The sequence below is a fragment of the Vulpes vulpes genome, chromosome 7, assembly GCF_048418805.1.
Source record: "Vulpes vulpes isolate BD-2025 chromosome 7, VulVul3, whole genome shotgun sequence".
NCBI lineage: Eukaryota > Metazoa > Chordata > Mammalia > Carnivora > Canidae > Vulpes > Vulpes vulpes.
In genome coordinates this window covers 77945721-77969431 of record NC_132786.1, presented here as the reverse complement: position 1 = coordinate 77969431, position 23711 = coordinate 77945721, and the positions used below count along the sequence as shown (strand labels likewise).

General features: G+C 34.1%; 1 protein-coding gene across 1 annotated transcript; it reads right to left on the bottom strand.

Moving 5' to 3' along the window:
• Nucleotides 1-1428: 1428 nt before the first annotated feature.
• On the bottom strand, nucleotides 1429-1920 carry LOC112935073 (small ribosomal subunit protein uS8). Its single transcript, XM_072762666.1, has one exon. The coding sequence runs from the start codon at nucleotides 1884-1886 to the stop codon at nucleotides 1494-1496; it is 393 nt and encodes a 130-aa protein (XP_072618767.1). The 5' UTR covers nucleotides 1887-1920; the 3' UTR covers nucleotides 1429-1493.
• Nucleotides 1921-23711: the final 21791 nt, after the last annotated feature.

The window sequence follows — 23711 nt, the reverse complement described above, 5'->3', positions numbered from 1 at the left end:
TCCCCTTGATATCTTTCCTCAAGCTATTTCTGAGTGAGATATCCAGAGGAGTCCTGGTTCTTGTCAGAGCTTGGTGGTAACTCGTGTTCTGATTATGAGCTACTGTGGGTAGCTAATAATTCTAGTAAATTAAAAAAAGAAAGTTAATCAGAATTGTTTTTTAAATCAATGGCTTCTGAATGGATATATAACTGGCTTACTGGTAACATCTCATCTTTTAATGAAAAAACAAAACCCTCCAATCTGAAACTAGGCCAACACTCCAGCAGAATCATCAGTCCAAGCAGCTGCACAGGATGGGCAAAAGGGGAAAAGTGGAAGCATGAAATATGGCAGCCAGAAGGCAGCAAAAGAGGTATATCTTTATTGAAGAAATTTTCTGAGTCTTGGAATGTAGCCAAAGATATGTTTTATAGTTGACCTATGGCTTCTCTCTGCCCAAGGGAATTGCTATATGGGCTACTATTGATCCTGCACAGGTAATATCCTTTAAGTCCCATTGTACTACTGAATTTCTCAATTTTTTCACTTTCCTACTTGCTTTCCCTCTTTACCCTCATTCCTTTGCTTGGGCAGTTTTTCTGTATGAATTTCACTTCTCACTTTGCCCAATGAGATACCCACCTTTGAGATTGATCTCTTCTGAGAAGCCTTTTTTGATGAAGTAATCTGATATTAACTTATATTCATTCAGTACATAGCAAAATCACTTCTGAGCATTATTTCAATAGTACGAGTTAGCTAACGGGAGGGTTTGGAGTATTCTAAGCACGTGAAACAAACAAAACATGTGCAAAAACCTGGAGCCACGAGTGTTCCCGGATGTTTAGGAACTGGAATATATTCCTTCTTTCTTTTTTATTGGAAGTTAGTTGGTGAAGGGGTGGGTCAGATTGCTGAGAAGATGAGACTGGTAAGGCTGACAAGGGTCAGATGATAATGTTTTATAAATATCTGTTGAAGGAAGATTTGAATCAAGGAGGGCTTTATTTAGATATACTATGTACTTTAGCCTCCTCATGCAGCCAGGACAGGCAGTATTAAAACAGTTTCCATCTTACTTCAAAATTCAAGTCCTGGGCAGCCCAGGTGGCTCAGCGGTTTAGCGCTGCCTTCAGCCCAGGGCCTGATCCTATAGACCCGAGATTGCGTTTCATGTTGGGCGCCCTGCATGAAGCTTGCTTCCCCCTCTGCCTGTGTCTCTGCCTCTCTCTCTCTCTCTCTCTTTCTCTCTCTCTCTCTCATCTCTGTGTGTCTCTCATGAATAAATAAATAAAATCTTAAAAAAAATTCAAGTCCCTTTTCTGTGTCCTACTCTGCATCTTGAAATAGTTCTTTCTCTGGAACGTGGAACAGAGACCTAGCCTGGGTTTGAGCACTGCTCAGATACCAATGGATCAACGTGCGGGACAGAGAGAAGAGATGTGATTTTATTTATTTTTTTATTTTTTATTTCCATTGAGGCATTTTATTTGCACGTATGAATTACATCCCTAGAAAAAGAATCCCAGGATTTTCCCTCCTGTGTGTTTTCGTCTTGCTTCTTCGTGGTCCATGATGCCAGCTGAGGTTGTCAGTACAATGAAACCAAACTGGCGGGATGGGAGCAGGTTATTCTGCCATTTTTCTAGATCTTTCAGTTGTACATCAAATCTGGGGCTGATCACTCCACACTTGTTTAACCTGCCTGTGAGGTTCACAACAATTTTCCCAGCTCTGTGATCATCGATGATTTCAAATTCGCCAATGTAACCATGCTTCATCATCACAGTGAGAAATCGGACAATGACTTTGGAGCATGGCCTGATAAGAACCTGGCGCTTGCCTCTCTTTTCAGCGTTGTTGATGCTCTTGAGAGCATCTGCCAGGACGTTCATGCGCACCATTGTGGCGGCTCGGAGAGATGGCGGAAAGAGGACGGGAGGGCAAGAGATGTGATTTTATAAGGCAAAAAGTGCACCTACAGAAGGAAAACTTAGAAATATTGTTTGATGAAACTGTAATAGAGAATTTTGAGCAACTGCATTTAGAAAGAATGACAATATTCTGTAATTTGTGTTAAAATTCCAAAAATAGGGACTCCTGGGTGGCTCAGCGGTTGAGCGTCTGCCTTTGGTTCAGGGCATGATCCTTGAATTAGGGGATCGAGTTCCACATCAGGCTCCCTGCAAGGAGCCTGCTTCTTCCTCTGCCTATGTCTCTGCCTTCTCTCTGTGTCTCTCATGAATAAATAAAGATCTTAAAAAATAAGAAAAAATAAAATTCCAAAAATAATGAGGTGACTCTTCCAAAAGAAATCTGTACAGTATTGAATAATAAGCAAAATATAAGATTAGCAGACTAGTAATGGTCAGGACACAAACACTTCCTTATAGGTAGAACTGATTCCAAAGGGTCTCATAGGCAAAGTTTATTTAGTGAACCTATAACTCAATTCAGATACAGTCTTAGAAAATTTTGGAAATTTTCATAGACCAGGTGGTTTATAAATGAAAGGTGAAAAGTTAAAATCAGGACTGTACATATGTTTTTTGAGAAAGTTAATTATTTAGTATAATGTATGATTCTTAAATTTCTGTGCGGGTCATAATTTTGGATATAAAATATTTTCATGTATTTTATAAAATATATTTATTTAAAAAATATTTTAATATATTAATTTCTTAACATATAGAATTAAGTTACCCCTCTTTCCATAAAATATAAATAATATATTTCTAACCCAGATGAAACTCAACTGAGATAGGCTTTCAAAATGTGTATGACATACCAGTATATTATCTCTCTGTAATGTTAGCTTCTTTCCTCTGTCCTGAGGTAATGAGGAAAGGCCAGAACAGCTGTATGTCCCAAATGTGGCTAGTCATCACAATCATGTGAATGAATCCTTGAATGAATCTTAGATCCTCTTGGGCCTAAAAGAAGCAGAGTCTCCTTGGCCCATCTTGGAAATCTGCATTTTTAAATATACACCCTGGGCCAAGTGTTTCTGATGATGAGCCTGGCTCCCCAGAATACGTATATATCCTCTCTCTAGTACCAAGAGAACCAAACCCAAAGGTAAAAGAAGGTGGTTAGAGTTGAGCAGAACAGTTCTGATGCTACCATATGCCTCTGTCCTTCATATGACCTTATTTGTTTTACCCTTAATTTATTCTTTACCTATGATTTGACAGTTTATTTCACAGTTAACACTAAGTGAGCAGAGAATCTCTAAAATTATTTTTGAGGCCCAACGTTCTTTATTATTATGAGCTCTGGTCTACTGAAATTGTTGACGATTTCCAAATATCCTTCCTAATGAAATCAGAGAGTGAGACAAATCATAAGAGACCCTTAATTATGGGAAACAAACTGAGGGTTGATGGAAGGGAAGGGGGTGGGGAGATAGGGCTGGGTGATGGACATTAAAGAGGATGCATGATGTAATGAGCACTGGGTATTATATAAGACTGATGAATCACTAAACTCTACCTTTAAAACTAATAATACATTATATGTTAATTGAATTTAAATAAAACAATAAATAACTATAATATCCTTTAGATAATTACTATCAGGAGAATATAAAGTATGTAAACTTTGTGATTTGAGCAGTATAATTTGTGATGTAAAATAAAGGCGGTGCTAATACATAAATTAAAAAAAAAAGACAACAAAAAACCACATATCCTTCCTAAAGTAGGGGAAAATGGTCAAGGTTCTCTGATGCATAACCATTGCATAGTGAATCCTTTGGAATAAGATCTGTATCTAAATAAATTGGCTTTGCAAAACCCTTAATATCCAGACAACCCTGTGCATCTTTTCAGAGTTCAGTATATATTTGGTAACACTTTAAAGAGGAGAAGTGATTGTTTTATGATTAGGATCATAATCATACACTCATAGAAGTATGATTTGGGGAGCTTAGGCAAACACTTCCCCTCCAGCTCAAATATGATTGATATCTTGTACCTAAAGCCTGATTCATTGATCCCTTTCAAAATACAAACAAATCTCTTTTCAGATATTTGCAGTTGTGTGAGAATAAAAAACACCCAGAATTTCAGTGTATGTAGTATCCGTGCAAGTAAATGTGTGTGTGTGGAGGGAGAGAGAGACAGACAGACAGACAAGGGGAAAGTGGAAGAAGAGTGAGGAGGTGAGCCATCAAGGAGGAAGAATAAGGCCTTAGAACAAGGAAGCTGGGACCCATAATTCCCTGACTCTTTTGCTGTATTTGCTCTAAACAATCTTTAAATATGAAGGTTAAGCTATGGGGCACAGTTCCAGGGGCTTATTTCTGTCCTCTGAAAAATTATAGTTTCCTACCTCCTTTTTTCCTTCTCCAGTCAATGGTTTCTAAACTTTGTGCTTCAGGAACTATAAAGAAAAGTCATTCAGTCAAGGACTGTTTATTTAGTGCCCTCCAGGGTGCCTAGAGCTGAACCAGAGAAAATTAATAGGATTAAACCTTCAAGCTTTGATGCTGGTTTTGAAATACAGAGCTGCTTGACACATATTTTCAAAAGGACATTTATACTTCTTTTTAATGTGTATTAAGAGAGGAAAAATATTTGACCTGCTTATTAACATGTCTTTAACGTTTAATGCTTTTTTGAAGCCAGATTTATTAAGGTATAATTCACATGTTGTAAAATTGACCCTTTTAAGTGTATGGCTTGATGAATTTGATAAATGTATAGACTCATGTTACTACCACTGCAATCAAGATATAGAACAATTTCATTATCCCTAAATATTCATGCCCCTTCATCATTAACCCTTCCTCCTACAACTAGCACTTGGCAATCACTGATCTGAATTAAGTTCTTTGTCCCATATCATAGAAATCAATCATACATTATGTGGCTTTTAAGACCAGCTTCTTTTACTTAGTGTAACACATTTGTGATTAATGCATGTTATTATGTGGATCTGCAGTGTATTTCTTAACACTGCTAAGTAATATTCCATTATATGGATGTATCAGTTTATCTATTTACCATTTCAAGAATGTTAGAGTTGTTACCAGTTTTTGGTGATTGTGAGTAAAGCTATTTTATGGACCTCAACTTTGTTTCATTAGTTCTTGCATGCTATGCCTTTCCAGTTTTTAACATTTAACCTGAATCTTTATATTTAATATAATTTTTTTGTAGGCAGTAGAGAACTGGGGCCTACTTTTTAAGTCTAACACAATCATCTTTCTTTTAACTGCCATTTCTGGACCATTTGCAGTTAATGCAATTATTTATGTATTTACCTTTAAATCAGCATCTTGCTAGTGTGTTTTGATATATTTCCATTGTTTTCATAATTATTTTCTCAATAAATTAAAAATAATTGAACTCACTGGTGAAGACATGGAAGAATGACAGTGAAATAAACATATCTTTCCAGGCAAATAAAAGCAGAAATAATTCACTGATGGTAAACATACATTATAAGACCATTAAAGGAGGTTCTTCTGGCAAGAGATGGAAATCTAGACCTACACAAAGCAATGGAAAGGATAATACTGTAGGGTAAATGTAAAACACATTTTTAAATTTTAATTCCTTCAAAAGATAATTATCTAAAGGGAAAAATTATAACAATATACTGTGGGTTCTACACAATCTGTATGAGTATAATACATGATAACAATAATACAAATGCTCAAATGGGGGAAATGGGAATATATTGTTATAGGATTCATATACTGTATGTGAGCATAAGATTTTTGAAGATGGATTTTTTTAAGATTTTAATTATTTATTCATGAGACACACACACACAGAGAGAGAGAGAGAGAGAGAGAGAGAGGCAGAGACATAGGCAGAAAGAGAAGCAGGCTCCATGCGGGGAACCCAATGTGGGACTTGATAGCGGGACTCCAGGATCACACTCTGGGCCAAAGGCAGGCGCTCAACCGCTGAGTCACCCAGGCGTCCCTGAAGTTGGATTATGATAAAATAAAGATATATGTATTGTAAAAGATTCCAAAATAAGAAACAGGTATGACTAATAAAACAACAGTAGAGAAAAAAGTAATCATAAAAAAATATACAACGAATACAAATAAGGGAGAAAAGAAAAAAAATACATATATAAATAATTACATTAACTGCAAATGGTCTAGAAATGGCAGTTAAAGAAATCTTTATGCATTTATAACTAAAGAAATTTGATAATCTGATAAATAGTGCCACAAATTCATTTGAAGATCGAACTAGATATAATAATTATTCTTGTTTAGGAATAACAGGAGATGGAGTAAAGGGAGAGGGGACCTTTTTTTTTTTTTTTTTTTTTTTTTTGCCCAGTACGATCTCTTCTCTCTCTAAGATACTAAGATTTAGTAAATTGTAATTTAGAAAGATAGCAGAACAAGTAGGAAAAGTAGATGCAAATATCCAGGTGCCACACAGTTTTGTTTTCCTATTTTCTCATAAGTGAGATTTCCTTAAATATTCAGACACTAGATTAACTTCATAATGCAATGTCATAGCTTTAGTGGCATGCTTCTTTTTTTCTTATTAATGTGTCCTTTGATAAGAGTAAGTGCTAGCCCCAATATTTAGAAACCAGAGCTCAACATCATTTGATAACATCACAGAATAAGGAAGATGGTTGTTAAATTGTTTTTAAATATTTAGGGCAATGGGTAAAGAAGATGTGACATATGTATAAGATGGAATATTTCTCAGCCATAATAAAGAATGAAACCTTGTAATTTGCAACAACAGGGATTGACTCAGTATTATGCTAAGTGAAGTAAGTCAGACAGAGACAAATAAATGCTATATGATTTCGTTTACATATGGAATTTAAAAGCAAACTAAAATGAATAGCAAATAAGCAAAGAGCAGAAACAGACCTGTAAATACAGAGAACGAACTGATGATTGCCAGAGTGAGCAGGGGTGGGGAGTTGAGCAAAATGAGTAAAGGGGAATGGGAGATGCAGGTTTCTGGTTATGGAATGAATAAGTCACAAGGATAAAAGCTACAGCATAGGGAATACAGTCAATGGTATTGTATGGGGATCCCTGGGTGGCGCAGCGGTTTGGCGCCTGCCTTTGGCCCAGGGCGCGATCCTGGAGACTCGGGATCGAATCCCACATCAGGCTCCCGGTGCATGGAGCCTGCTTCTCCCTCTGCCTATGTCTCTGCCTCTCTCTCTCTCTCACTGTGTGCCTATCATAAATAAATAAAAATAAAATTTTTTTTTTAAAAAATGGTATTGTATGGTGATTGATGGTAGCTACACTTGTGGTAAGCAAGACATTTTGAGTCACTTGTACACCTGAAACAAATGTAACATTGTATGTCAATTATACTTCAATACAAATAATGTAAAATGCTCAGGACAGATAGAGTTTGGTTTAAATATGGAGAGATGGGGATCCCTGGGTGGCTCAGCGGTTTAGCCCCTGCCTTTGGCCCAGGGCGCGATCCTGGAGTCCCGGGATCGAGTCCCATGTCGGGCTCCCGGCATGGAGCCTGCGTCTCCCTCCTCCTGTGTCTCTGCCTCTCTCTCTCTCTCTCTCTCTCTCTCTATGTCTATCAAAAATAAATAAATAAATAAATCTTAAAAAAATAAATATGGAGAGATGGTGCTGATAAATATATAATCTGGAGAAAGGCTTTGGAGAGAAGAAATGACATTGATGCTGAATTCTACTATTACCAGTTTACCAGGGATGGGGCTTGTGGGGGGGGGGGAGTGTGCAATGAGATACTTTATACATATAATATCATTGTATTCTTCATAGCATTCCTCCAAAGCAACTCTGTGAGGCATAGTTTATGAATGGAGTTATTGAGGCTTAGAAAATTTATATAATGTATTAAAAATATACTAGTAGAATCAGAATTGAAATTTGCGCTCATTTTGACTCCAAACCCCATTTTTCACAACTCCTCTCCCTTTTGCTCCCCTCCCCTCCCCTCCCTTACTCTCTCCTCCCCAGAATAGTTGACCTGCGATATCCCATTAGTTTCAGGTGTACAATATAGTGATTTGACACTTACATACATCACAAAATGCTCACCAAGATGAATGTAGTTACCTTATGTTATCATATAAAGTTATTATAATATTATTGACTGTTTTCCATATGCTGTACTTTACATCCCCTTAACTTATTTTATATCTGGAAGTTGGTGCCTCTTAAACCCCTTCACCTATTTTGCCCATCTCTCCACCCCTCTGGCAACTGTATTTATGTCTGTTTAGTTTTGTTTGTTCATTTTATTGTTGTTGTTTTGGCTTTTTAGATTCCACGTATAATGAAATCATATGGTATTTATCTTCCTCTTCCTGACTCATCTCAGTTAACATGGTACCCTCTAGGTCCATCCATGTTTCACAGACAGGAGGATTTCATTCTTTTTTATGGCCAGTATTCCAGTGTATATATGCGTGTGTTTGTGTACATACACATACCACATCTTCTTTATCCATTACCTATTGATAGACACTTAGGTTGCTTCCACATCATGGCTATTGTAAATAATGCTTCAATGAACATAGGGGCGTATGTATATATCTTTTTGAATTAGTCAAACCTCATATTCTTATCATTAATTAAACAATTCAGTTTACTAGATAAGTGTATACTGATTTTGTACCTACAGTGTTAAGTACAGTGATGAAGAGGTGGGGCATAAAAATAAGGAGGACATGTTTTCTACCTTTGGGTGATTTATGGCCATTTAAAGAGAGCCATCAGGTAAACTGATAGTATAAGTTTTAGATCAGTTGCCCGGTGAGTGTCCAAAGGATGGAGTGATCAATCCTCCTGGGAAAAATAGGCTAAGAGCTGACCTTATGGTGGATATGATGATCAAACTGAGCCCTGGAATGTGAACCTGTGTTCAGTAGTCCAAAAACCAAATGATAGGAATGAGGAAGGTTATTCCAAGGAAAATGTGCAGTTTGAGTGAAGCAAGATTTTTTTCCAATGAATGTCTTACAACAGATTATTTTATTAAAATAACTTTGGTGCCCTGAGGAAATGGGACATGCAGAGTTGATTTTGTTGCCTTGTAGAGCACAGCTTGGTAAAACAGAACCAGCTGATGTACCCAGTGGGGTGATGTCTCCCTGACATTGTACATATGAGAGCAATGTTTCACTGATTAGTAAATTTTGGGTAAAGGTGAAAACTAGAGAGAATATTTTCTTCTGAATTTTATAAAAACTTGAAAATGCTAGTTTGAGCAGGGAAAATAATAGTGCTCACCTGGAATTAATGGGTGCCATAAGGACAATTAGAGCCAAATGTGAAGGTTTTAGTGTATGATAGTAAGAAAGGTTATATATAAAGCAGGTGACTTGTGATTTCTAAATAAAAGAAGTATTTGCAAAGTTAAAGTCTTGTTGAGAAGGAACAAAACTTAATCTGAAAAAGTACAACAGCTAGGGGCAGTTGAGAAAAAAAGACTGAAATGAAATTGGGCATTTGCTTAGGATATTCATTCTCAAACTTGGCCTAATGTGTACGTTAGAATAGCCTGAGAAGCTATTAAAAATGCAGATATACAGGTTGTGCCCCATACCAATTAAGTAGAATTTCAGAGTGGGGGACTAACCAAAAAACAGTACTTTTAAAGATCCTACAGTCATTATTTTGTGCAGCAGCATTTGGAAATCAGTGACCTAAGCCAATGTCTACTTCATTTTATTTCCTTAGGTTAGCTTTATGTAGCAAAACTTTGTAGTAAAAAAAAAAAAGTGAGAGAGGTCATTTTCATTTTAAAAATTGCTTGTGAGTCCTCTTGTCCAAACCAGGAACTGGAATGCCTAATAGAATTTTAGGAGTATGCAGAAAATCATCAAGTTGCTTCCCCCCCAACCTTATATTGGAAAAATACCTGTGCTATAGTTCCTATCATCATATACTTTAGAATATGACATGACTGGTAACTCATTATTATGTGCTGAAAATCAGAGATGACAATGATGCATACAAAGTACTATTCTCTTGGCACCTTTCCCAGATCACCTAAATCACAAGAAAATATTATTGTGAATTCCCACTTTTTCCTGTGGATTACTTAGGACAAAAACCTTACCATTCATTTTATGAAAGAGGAAGGTGAAATGCAAGGAACTGAGGCTAGAATCTAGGTTTATTGATTTTCATTCCTTATTATTCCTGCAGCACTTGGTGGACCAAGCCAAAGCTGGATGCTCACATGATTAGAGCTGGATGCCAGAAATGCTATTTTTAGGATAAAAAGTGACAAGCTGAAAATTTTGCTTTGAAATCAATATATTTGCCCCAAAGGTATCATATTTCCAATGAGAGTAGAAATTAAAGTAAGATCTGTGAGGGGAAATGCTTAAAATATGGTCTAAGGAAGAACGATTATTCTTGAAGATGATTCTAAGAATATTGTGTTAGTTTGGCCTGCTGTAACAAAGTATCATGGACTAGGTAGCTTCTAAATACAGAAATTTATTTTCCACAGTTCTAGGGGCTGGGAGTCAGAGATAAGGGTGCCAGCATGGTTGGGTTCTGGTAGCAGCCCTCTTCTGACTTTGCAGACTGAGAACTTCTTATTGTATCCTCAAATGGTAAAAAGAGGAATATCTCTGGCCTCTTATTACAAGAAAATCGGTAGTATTTCTGAGGGCTCCACTCTCATGACCTAATTACCTCCCAAAGCCTTGCCTTCCCCTTACCATTGGGGATTAGATTTCACATATGAATTTAATTTAATATTTAATTTAATTAAATATTTAGTCCATAACATATATTAAGCCACATACAAACTAAGAAGTATGTATTGCACATCTGCAATGTCCTTAACATTTACTAGGCAACATAGTACAGATAAACAGAAGACAGTTTCTTATATAAGGAGATTGTAACATATTAGTAGGCTAAGATAGCACTTGCTATAAAATTATTCCACATAATAATACAGTGTATAATTGTTTGATGAAACTAATATGAAAAACTTGATCGCATTCCATTATAGTATGAGAGGAGTCACTTATCTTTTATAACTTCCCTTCAATATTATAGAAAAATATGTTAAACTCATATTTCATAAAATATACATCAATATCTGGGAAAGAGAATATCAATATGAGACATTTTTAGAAGATTTTACTTTGTCTAAATGAAAAGAAAGACTCCTAAAACAAAAGACCAATAAAATACCAGATATAAAATCCATTAAGCATCTTCTAGATTACTTCTCATTTTATAGAATTCAGTGAATAGGGGAGAAAAATTTGCATGTCACAGTGTCTCTTTAATTAAAAACTTTTTCCATAAGCTGCTCCTTCATCAGACTGAGTTCTTTGGGACAACTAAAAGCTTTTTCTTTAAGATGAGGAACAAGACAAGGATGACCACTCTCAGCACTTCTATTAAATATAGTAATAGAGATCTTAGCCAGAGAAATTAGGCAAGAAAAAGGCATATATATTGGAAAGGAGGAATGCAAACTTGTCTCTGCAAATGACATGATTTTATATATAAAAACCTCACCAACACATTGTTAGAATTAATCAACAGGTTGAGTAAAGTTAAAGGGTACAAAATCAGTTTACAAGTAATCAGTGGTGTTCCTATACACAAACAATAAACTATTCAAAAGGCAAATTTATAAAACAATCTTATTTATAATAACATAAAAAGAATAAAAAAACTTAGGAATAAACCTAACCAAGATGGTAAAAGGCTTATATACTGGAAACTGCAATATATTCATGAAAGAAATTAGAGAAGACACAAACACATGACAAGACATTCCATATTCGTAGATTGGAAGACATAATAATTGCTGTCTATACTTCTTAATATGAATTACAGATTCAGAGTTATCCCCATCAAGATCCCAATAACATTTTATTACTGAAATTAAAAGAAATCCTAAAATTCATATGGAAATAAAAAAGACCCAAAATAGCCAATGTTATCACGAGAAAAAAGAACGAAGCAGGAGGCATTACATTTCTTAGTTTTAAAATATATTGCAAATCTTAAAATAGTGTGGTATGGGCATAAAGACAGACATTTAAATCAATGGATTAGAAAAGAGAGCACAGAAGTAAATCCACACATTCACAGTCAACTGATCTTTGACAAGATATCTAGAATACACAATGGGGAAAGGGTAGTTTCTTCAATATATTATGTTGGAATTAGTGGATATTGACATGTGGAAGAATAAAACTGTGCTTTTATTTCACAGTATATGCAGAACTTAATCCCAAGTGGATTAAAGACTTAAATGTAGTGCCTAAACTGTAAAACTACTGAAAGCAAATCTAGGGAAATAGCTTCTTGACATTGGTCTGTGTAATTTTTTTTTTTTTTTGATATGACACCACAAGTACAGGCAACAAAAGCAAATATAGACAAGAGATACTACATCAAACTATAAAGCTTGTGTACAGCAAAGAAAGCAATCAATAGAGTGAAAAAGCAGCCTATGAAATAGGTGAAAATATTTGCAAAACCTTTATCTGATTAGGATTACATACACAAAATATGTTTAAAAAACTAAAACTCAATAGAAAAAACCTTTTAAAAAATGATCAAAGGACCTGAGTAAGGCATTTCTCTAAAGAAGACATACAGATACCACCAAGTGTATGAAGAGGTCAACATCAATAATCACTAGGGAAATGCAAATCAAAATCACAATGAGATGTTACTTCACAACGGTTAGATGACTGTTATCAAAGAGACAAGAGATAACAAGTCTTAGCAAGGATACAGAGAAAGTAGAACACATCTACACTGTTGGTGGGAATGTAAAATGGTGCAGCCAGTATGGAAACTAGTATGGAGATTGCTCAAAAAATTAAAAATTAAATTACTGTATGATCCAGCAATCCCACTTCTGGGTATATAAGCATATCCAAAAGAAATGAAATCATAATCTCAAGGAGGTATCTGCATTTCTGTCTTCATTACAGCATTATTTACAGAGAGGTGGAAATAGCCCAAATGTCCATCAACAGATGAATGTGATAAAGGAATGTGACATATACATACAATGCAATATTATTCACTCTTCTGAAAGAGGGAAATCCTACCATTTTGAGCAGTATATGGATAAATGTGGAGGACAACATATTAAGTAAAATAAGCCATGGACAGATGGACAAATATTATATGGTTCCATTTATATGAGATAACTAAAATAGTCAAACTCACAGAAAGAGAATAAAATGGTGGTTGCCGAGGACTGGGGGAGAGGGAAAAGGGATTTGCTCTTCAATGGACATAATGGACATAAAGTTTGCTATGCAGGTTGTGTAAGTCTAGAGATCTGCTGTACAACATAGTGCTAGAGTAAACTATATAGTACTGCGTGCTTGAATATTTTTTAAGACTGTAGATCTCATGTTGTGTTCTTACTACAAAATAACAAACTAAAAAATAACAACAGCAACAACAATAAAAATCAAAAGGAAACAAGGAAACTTTTGGAGGAGATGGATTACAGGTATTACCTTAATTTTGGTGATGATGGTATGGATATGTCCTAACTCATCAGATTGTATACATTAAATGTGCATTTTTTGTATATTAACTGTAATTTAATGAAGCTGCTCAAATCTTTGAGAAATAAGATAGTGAATCATTGATTAAATTCTTGGTCCACCTTTTTTTATTATACATTCTAAATTTCTCTCTTCAAATATCAGTTCCTGAGATCCATGACTTTGGGCTGTGAAAAACTAAAGTTTCAAATTCTTCGTTCTGATATAGAAGTGTAAATCTTTTTGCTTAAAATTAGTAAAGTTAGTCACTTAGATATTTTGACATTGTCTAGACATACCTTACATTAATGTAAATAATACGTTGAAAATTAACTATCAAATAAGGTGGTCTTATTGATGTGAGTGAATTCTACAACACAAGGAGGCATAGGTTTACTAAAACAAACCTGTAAATGTACTAGTAAAATACCACCAAATCTGAAAGGAGGTAGCATATTTTTCTGTTGTAAATGCAATTACTTCTTTGGCCTATCTACATGAGAAAAGTTTTAAGTGTATATTTTTAGTTCTGCATTTTAATATTTCTTGGAATATGTAAATTCTGGGTCTTAAATGAAAAACCATGGTGGCCTGAGTTTTGTTAACCTTCTGTAATGGATAACTGGCATTCCTTTATGCAGTTGCAGTGGCAGTGAAACATGTCACTGGATTCCGCATCACTTGCCTTCAGGGAAATACAAATCAAAACCACAATGAGATACCACCTCACCCAGTGAGAATGGTGAAAATTAACAAGACAGGAAACCACAAATTTTGAGAGGATGTGGAGAAAGGGGAATCATCTTGCAGTGTTGGTGGGAATGTGAACTGGTACAGCCACTCTGGAAAACTGTGTGCAGGTTCCTCAAAGGGTTAAAAATAGAGCTACCCTACAACCCAGCAATTGCACTACTGGGGATTTACCCCAAAGATACAGATGCAGTGAAAACCTGAGGCGCCTGCACCCCAATGTTTATAGCAGCAATGTCCACAGTAGCCAAACTGTGGAAGGAGCCTTGTTGTCCATAGAAAGATGAATTGATAAAGAAGATGTGGTCTATGTATACAATGGAATATTACTCAGCCATTAGAAATGAGGAATACCCACCATTTGCTTCGACATAGATGGAACTGGAGGGTATTATGCTGAGTGAAATAAGTCAATCGGAGAAGGACAATCACTATATGTTTTCACTCATACGGGGAATATAAAAAATAGTGAAAAGGATTATACGGGAAAGGAGAGAATATGAGTGGGAAAAATCAGAGAGGGTGACAAAACATGAGAGACTCCTAACTCTGGGAAACGAACAAGGGGTAGTGGAAGCGGAGGGCATGGGCGGGAGGACGGGGGGACTGGGTGATGGTCACTGAGGGGGGCACTTGACAGGATGAGCACTGGGTGTTATCCTATATGTTGGCAAATCGAACTCCAATAAAAAATATACATAAAAATAAATAAAATGGAAAATTAAATTTTTAGTGAATTTAATGATTGCAGAAATTCTAGTATGCTCAGAGAAAGTCTAATGGTAGTGTAAGTTCCTTTTATGTGGTACTTACTAGACAATTACTAGACTTGGACAAAAAATAGAGTGTACTTCAGGTGTTAAAAATTTTACCTATCTCTATATGTGTACTTTAATATTACTGAATAGAATGCAACTGATATTTTTTGAATATTTATTCTGTGTCAGGAACTGTATTATTTTCATTAACCATATAAAGAAAATAATTCAGGAAGGGCTAAAGTGATCAATTTACAGAGCAGGTTGATTTGACCATAGATTTTTTGGTTTTATTTATTTACTATTATTTTATAATTATGTAATACAAAATATAAAAATATTTTAATAATATTATTTATTGTTTCCTTATGTCTATTTTAAGTGTACATTTCTGTAACCCCATACCATAACAAAATATTGACAATTTCCATTACCCAAAAAAAGTTCTTTCATGTTCATTTAGAGGAAATTCCTTTCCAAATCCGGGTCCTGACAACCCCTGAATGCTTTCTGAATTTTCCCAAAGACTTAAACCAATAGGGAATGTTTTCTCTTGTTTTGCCTATTCTTGAATTTAATATATATAAAATCATACAGTATCTATTCTTTTGTATCTGGCTTCTCTGTTAGCATAATGTTTTAAGATTCCTTTGTGTATCACACTAATTTATTCATTCCTATTACTAATATTCCACCGAATGGATATATCACAATTTCCTCCTCTGTTCACCTGTTAATGGCCGTTATAGTTTTCCAGTTTTGTCTATAATGAGTAAAGCTACTATGAATAGTTTTGTACAAATATTTGTGTGGACATACATTTTTCATTTCTATTGATTGAACAGGAGTGGACTGGCTGGATGGCATAGGAAGTATATGCTTAACTCTTTGGCGACTCTCATCCTTTTCCAAAGTGATTTATATAGTTTTATATTTCCAACAGCAAGGCATGAAGCTATAACTACTCTACATTCTCACCAAAATTTGGGAAGTCTTCTCAATTCTAACTATTCAGGAAGATCTTATTTAATTTGTATTTAGTATCATTTCCCTGATCTAATTGTATTGAGTATCATTTCATGCACTTACTCATCATTTGTAGGTCTACTCTTATAAAATGTACATTCAAACTTACCGAATTATATTGTGTTGATTCTCTTAATATATTCTGGGTACAAGTTCTTTGTAAATATATGTCCCGAGAATACTGGGAATCATCCTCTAGACTGTAGATTGTTTTCATTTTTATTTTTCATTTTAATACTGGCTTTTATTTTTTATTTTTTTAAAAGATTTTATTTATTTATTCATGAGACACACACACACACACACACACACACACACACACACACACACAGGCAGAGGGAGAAGCAGGCTCCATGCAGGGAACCTGATGTGGGACTCAATCCTGGGTTTCCAGGATCAGGCCCTGGGCTGAAGGCAGTACTGAACTGTTGAGCCACCCTGGCTGCCCATATAGTGGCTTTTAAATATCATAATGTTTTAATTTTGATGAAGCAGGGTTTTTCAATATTTTGATAGGTATGCTTTTATTTCTGTTCTAAGAAGTCATGGTTTAACCCTAATATTTCTTCTATGTTTTTGGTACTATGATCCATTTCAACTAAATTATTTGTGTATAGTGTGAAGAAGTGTCAAGGTTCCTTTTTTCCTCCATTCAGATATTTAATTTTTTCCAGCATAGTTTGTTGAAAACACTATTAATTCTCTACTGATTTACCTCATAATGTTTGTTGAAAATCAATTTATTAAACACGTATAGTTCAACTTCTGGGCTTTCTCTTCTGTTCGATTGGTCTCCCTAACTATTCTCATACCAATAACAGACTGTCTTGATTATTATACCAAATTATTTACATTGGTTATTTAGTATGGAAACATAAATATATTTCATTTTCCCATATATTCCATTATATACACTTGTAGGTTACTTATATTTTCTCAATCTTTTTTGAAATGGCTATATCTTTTTTTTAATTCAAGCTTTTAATTCCAGTAAGTTAACAGAGTGTTATATTAGTTTCAGGTGTACAATATAGTAATTCAACAGTTCCATACACCACCCTGTGCTCATCATGAGAAGCACTTATCACCTTAATCTCCATCACCTATTTCACCCATCCCCCACTCTCCTCCTCCATGTCTTTATCTATCTATCTATCTATCTATCTATCTATCTATCTATCTATCATCTATTTATTTATTTTTTCCTGGTTGACTTGTGTTTTGTTTATTTTCTTTACATTTTTAAATTTAAATTCAATTTGCCAACATATAGTAAAACACCCAGTGTTCATCCCATCAACTGCCCTCCTCCGTGCCCGTCACCCAGTTATCCCATGTACTTAAATTTTAAAATCAGCTTGTTAAATTATCAGAAAAGCCTTCTAGGAATTTAGTTGAGATAATTTGAATCTATATGCCAATTGAGGGGGAATTAGTATCTTATTATTAAGTTTTTTAAGATACTTAAATTTTAGATACTTTTATAAAGTGTATTTCTTATTTTATTTTCTTCCTATTTTTATAATTTATTTCTAACTTCTTATTGTTATTATATTAAAGTATATTTAACTTTTGAATGTTGCTCTTTTATCCTATAACCTTGTAGTAGCTTTTCTGTAGATTCATTAGGATTTTCTACATACATGATGTGAACTATGAGAGAAGAGACTTTACATCTTCCTTTCAATCTTCCTTTCAATCTTCATGCCTTTTATTTCTTTTTGTTGCCTTAATGAACTTAATGAACTGTTTAGGACTTTCATTATAATGTGCAATGTGCACTATATATATATATATATATATATATATATATATAGTGTAGTATTAGTGTTGAGAGACAATATCTTTTACACTTTTCTGATCTTAAGGGGAAAACATTCAATTTTCACCATTAATTTTTTTCATAGATATCCTTTGTGAAGTTGAGGAACATTCTTCATATTCTAGTGTCCATTTCTTTCTATTCTATTCTAGGGTATACAAAATTTCTTTCTATTCCTGGTATGTATTCCTAGAAAAAACACTTGTCTGTAATTTGCTCTCGTAATATCTTTGTATATTTTTTATTTTAGGGTAGTGGTGGTCTCCCCAAATTAATTGTACAGTGTTTTTTATACTCCAATATTTTCTGAGACATTTTTATATGATTTCTTCCTTAAATGTTTGATAGAATGCACCATTGAAGCCTACGGATACTGTTATAGTTGTATTCTGCAAATGTTGGTGTATGTGTTTTCATTATCATTCAGTTAAGTATATCTACTGATTTTCTTTTGTGACCTTTTAGATTCAGGGGCATTATTAAAAAGTTTGTGACTTAGTTTGCAAATATTTGAGGACTTTCTAGATTTGTGATTTCTACTTTAATTCAGTTGGAAGATTTAATTCATTTTAAATTTATTAAGACATTTTAAGGTCCAACAAAGGGCCTATCTCCATGACTATTCCATGTAAACTTGAAAAGAATGTATATTCTGCTGTGGCTTGGTGGAATGTTTTATCACTGTCAGCCAGATCAAGTTGGCTGACATTTTCTTCCAAATCTTGTGTATCATTACTCATTTTATGTCTGCTTGTATTATCAGTTGTGAGAATATTGTCGATTTTCCTAGTATTGTTTTCAGTTATTGCTTCATATATTTTGAAGCTTTTATAGTAACATATAAATTTTGAATTTTTGCATCTTCCTAATGAACTGACCCTTTATAAAATAGCTGTCTTTATCCCTGATATTCTTGTTCTGAAGTGTACTTTATTCTGATATTAATAGAGCCACTCCTGCTTTCTTATGATTGGGGTTTGTGTGAATTGTCTCCTTTCATTCTCTTATTTTAAACCTGTTTCTGTATTTTTAAAATGGGTTTCTTATAGGCAAAATATAGTTGGTATTAATTTTTTATTCCAATCTTAAAATTTCTGCTTTTTAATTGAAGTATAGGCCACCTACGTTTAATGTGATTATTGATATGGTTGTGTTTAAGTCTGTCATCCCTTGCAAGATTTTGCCCATTGTCTCATCTATTTTTCAATTTTTTTCTCTTGCCTTGTTTTGGATTGAATATGAGTGTGTGTGTTTTCTATTGTATTTGATTTTATCTGCAGAGTTAGTTGTATCTCTTTTTAAAGAAAATATTTTTGTGATGGCATTAGGGTTTACAATATGAATCTTTAACTTGCCATACTCCACTTTCAAATGGTATTATACTACTTCGCATGTTAAGAAACTTATAGCACTATAGTCCCAATTTTTCCATCATTCCTTTTAGCTATTGCAGATGCAGTTTTATTTCTACATAAGCTATACATTTTACAATACATTGTGAGTGGTGGTTTTTTATTACTGTTAGCAATTATCTTCTAAAGGAATTTTAAAATGAGGATTTTTTTCTTCATATTCACATATATTTTCATCATTTTGTTCTTTCCAGTCCTTTGTGTGGAACCAAGCATTCACTTGGAATCAACTTTTCTCTTCATAAAGAACTTTCTTTAATATCTGGTACCCTTTTCACCATTCTACCCCCCATTGATCCTCCTTTTACTGATTTCCAAGCTTTCACTGAGTATAAAATAATTTGAATTTTTATTTGGTAGATGAAATTATATGGGAGATACACATATCTGCATTTATTTAGTAACTGACTAGTGTTCTAAATGCCAAAGCCTTTTATACATGAATTTAGATTTATAACTTGAGAACAAACTGAAAGGTAAGTTATGTTTTCATGTGTTTGTGAATTTAGGTATCCATTTACCATACGATCTAAAATATTTTATGAACTCTTTCTGGGCAAAATAAAACTCTGTTGGACTTTAAGATTATTGAAAAGATTTAAAGAATAGATTTTTAAAAAATCTCTGAGACACATATATTGAGGAGACATGCCTTTTCCATTTAGATATCTAGTAATGCTCAGATCATTTTTTATGATGTAGATTTGAGTTAAATTGGTAAAGTTGTCAATTTATGAAATAGTTTCAGTATTGTATTTATTTTTTTATTTTCCTGTTTGGTGCTATATCTATCTGTCCTTTTGTTTTCCACTTAGGAAAAATCGTAACAGAGGCTCCGTTCTCAATAGGAACATATTGATATGAAATTGCTTTATTTTGAGTTGCTTTTAGGAAATAGTCATAATCATTTCTGATGAATTTGGGGTAAATTTTTATAGAGATAGAAAATATAAGGATTATAAACCTAATACAGTAGATAGAGAGTTAATGACAACAACAAAAAATATGTTTGAGAATTCTCGAGCTGATCTTTAATAACCTTAGTTTATTTGTTTAGTAATACATAACAGTTTAGAAAAGAAAAAGAAAAATATGCTAAGTATTTTATGTTATTAAATTTCTCTCAATATTTTAATAAATAGATGATATATATTTTTAGAAACATGCAAATCGAAGATCAGGAAGCTAAATAATTTGCCTAATAAATGGAAGAACTAGTATTTACATTTTACTCTTTCCTTTCCCCTTATACCACCCACAGCACAGTAATAAACATTTATTATTTAATGTTCAATTTTTTCATTGAATTTTTTTCTTTCCTCCTTTCTTTTTGACTATCTCTCTATGTGTCTGTTTTTTTTTCCCCCTTTCTTTCCATGCAATTAGAATAATGGCTGATGAATAGAATCAATGATTATCAGGTTTAAAACTCTGGGGCCTTCCTTTCTTCGTCTCTATTTCACTTATCCCCACAATCATTTTGTTAGGAAGTCCTGTTAGCTCTTACTTCAAAATACCTTCATTTTATAACTGTTTCTTATAACTGTTACTAAACTAGTCCTATACTTGATCTGAGCCCTCATTAGTTCTTCCCTGCCTTATTGCAACACATTCTTGTTAGTAGTCCCTGCTTTGGCATCCTACTTTCCAGATAGTAACCTGAAAACTTAAGATGGATCATGCCACTATTATTAACTCCAGTTGTTTCAGAGTAAAAGCCATGTTCCTTACAAGGGTCTCTAATGCCTTTCGCCTGATCTGACTCATCTCTCTAGCTTCATCTATTACTCTTCTTGTCTATTGTCCCCAGGCTTACGGACCTTTATCTTCCTAGAGCATGTTAGCTCTTTTTCTGCCTCAGGCCTCTGCACCGTTACTTCTGCTTGGCATGTTCTTCCCCTAAATATCTATAGGGATATTGACTTCACCCTATTAAAATGTACTTAACTGTCTTTTTTCAGCTAGCTCTACCCTGACCACTGTATTTAAAATTGCAATCCATCTTCCCTACTTTCCCTATTCCCTGTTTTAGTACCATAGGTCATACGATTTTCTAGTATACTATATAATTTAATTTTTAACTTTTTAAAATCTCTCTGTACCCCCTTATGACAGAATATAACCTCCAAAAGGGAAGAGATCTTTGTTTCAATCATTGAACTCTCTAGTATTCAGAAACAACAGATACTCAACAGACACAACACATACTCAAGTGATGAATGGATAAATAAGTACTGTAGTAGTGGGGGCTGTTGAAGTAGGGTGTTGTTAAGGGTGAGAATGTGGGATGGGGGCTGGAAGCAAGGCAGAGTCAGAAGATCAAGGTTTTTGTTTCTGTTTTTATTTTATTTCTTTATGAAAAATAACAGACACACAACATTGTATTAGTTGCAGATGTACAGCATAGTGATTCAGTATTTATATACATTATGAAATGGTCACTGTAATAAGTCTAAGTATTATTTGTCAATGTAGAAAGGTGTTACAGTGTTACTGCTTACATTTCCTATGCTGGGGAAGGTTTAGGTTTAAATCCTGAAATGGGTGGCATAGCTCCAAAACCTATCTGTGTAATTTAGATCAGATGGGATGTGACTATAACTGCTGAAATGCACAGGTCCTCACAGGTCCATGAAATAATAGTAATTTGGAGAAGTGCTTTCTCTTTTAGGTGATCAGTTAAGTATCAGGTCTATAAGAAGTACTAAATTCTTTCTGGCCTTTACTGAACCAGCAGAAGGAAGGAGTGAAATCCTGAAAAATCTGTTTAGCTTGGATTATGGCTGGCAGCACATCTTACTTCCTTGAGACTTTACTACTAAAAAAAGAAAAAAAAATGGAGGGTAAAAAAGTTTTCTTTATAGGACTCAGGAAGAAGTATTTTGTCATGTTAGTACTTTTGAGTGATAAGGTCGTAGGAAGACAGGCACTCTTCTGACACCCCAATAGATTTTGTCGAGGGTGAAAGTCATGTAAAAATAAAAACAGTTTATTCCTATCACAAGATGAAGTTTAAGGGAATCATCTGGGGTCAAGAGATCAAGAATGTTCCTGGAGGCAAATTGATACTACTTTATGTTCCTGGGCAATAGCTATTCAACTAAGCAAAACTCTTAGTTTTAGAGAATCAACCAGGGAAGAAAAATCTGGTAAGTTTCATTTTCTAATTCAAAATATGCCCTTTTTGAAAACAAATTTTTAGTGAAAATATGTTCGGTTGCATTGGCTCAAAAATGGCCACCTTACAGCATGTCCCTGAAACCTGCTACAAATACCTTTTTTTTTTTTTTCCCTTTAGAAGCTGGTACTAGACCTATCTTCAACAATGAAAAAAATAAAAGACTCTTTGTAATTAAAATGCCCTCAGAAAAATGCAGTGCGAGATATTCAAATTGCATTTTCTGTTACCTTTATAAGTCATTTACAAAGCTGACAAAACATTGATCTCATTTACTATGAACAATGGCAACATTTTGATGATTATTATTTCAGTAATTTTCATATGTTAGTAGGAATCAATTATTGAACTTACAAATGGAAAATGCTTTCTCCTTCGCCTTAATCTCTAATTTTCCACAATTTAGGCAACTTACAAGTGAAATAACTCCCTCACTTCTGGGGAATTTTACATTTCCAAGACATAAATTTATAAAATTCTGTATCTTTCAACAAGTTTTGATTGCCTAAATGCACAGATTTTTTTTTAACTGTAGATTTTAAACTTCCACATGTATTGGTTCCTAAAGTTGATCTTAAAATCCTCTAAAAAGCAGCCGTGCTCAAAATAATTTTTCTCACATTTTACAGAAGATACACATATCCCTCATCTAACACCAAGTCCTGGCCAATGGACATTGTCCCAGTGTTTTAAAATCTAAAGAACACCAAACTAAGGAAAAACTTTTTTAAACCTGTTCTCTCCTGTCATATATAGTTCTGTTAAGTGTGAAGCCTGGCTTTAAATACAGGATTTGGGAACATGTAGGGACATCTGAATTCAGACATATGATAGAGTGAGGGTGACAGAGGTCATGAGAGTTTTCAATTAGCAACTCTGTTTTTTTAATTCCTTGATAGAAATGTCAAGCTTTGGAGTTAAACAAGATGATGGTCAAAAGTCGTAAATGCTAAAAATGTCTTGTTACATGTATTTAAAAATTGAATCCTTATCTGTTCTCAATATTAATTCATAAAAATTACTTCATGGGTTGGTAATGCTAAGTCTCAAACACAATTAGAATGATTTTGGAAATAAACTTTTCACAGCCCATGGCATAACACATGAAGGTAAATTTATTTGTAATTTCTTTGAGAATCTACGTGTGTTTTAAGGTAGCTAAGAAATATTTTGTTAATCATGTGATAAAATATTAATGCAAATTTAGTCAGTTATCATATTAAGTTACATCACTAGATATTTAGTATTTTCTGATTTCTATTAACAAAACTCAAAACTGATGC

What these genes read in the sequence shown, in the direction of transcription:
- LOC112935073 (XM_072762666.1), bottom strand. Translation starts at nt 1,886, where the DNA reads ATGGTGCGCATGAACGTCCTGGCAGATGCTCTCAAGAGCATCAACAAC.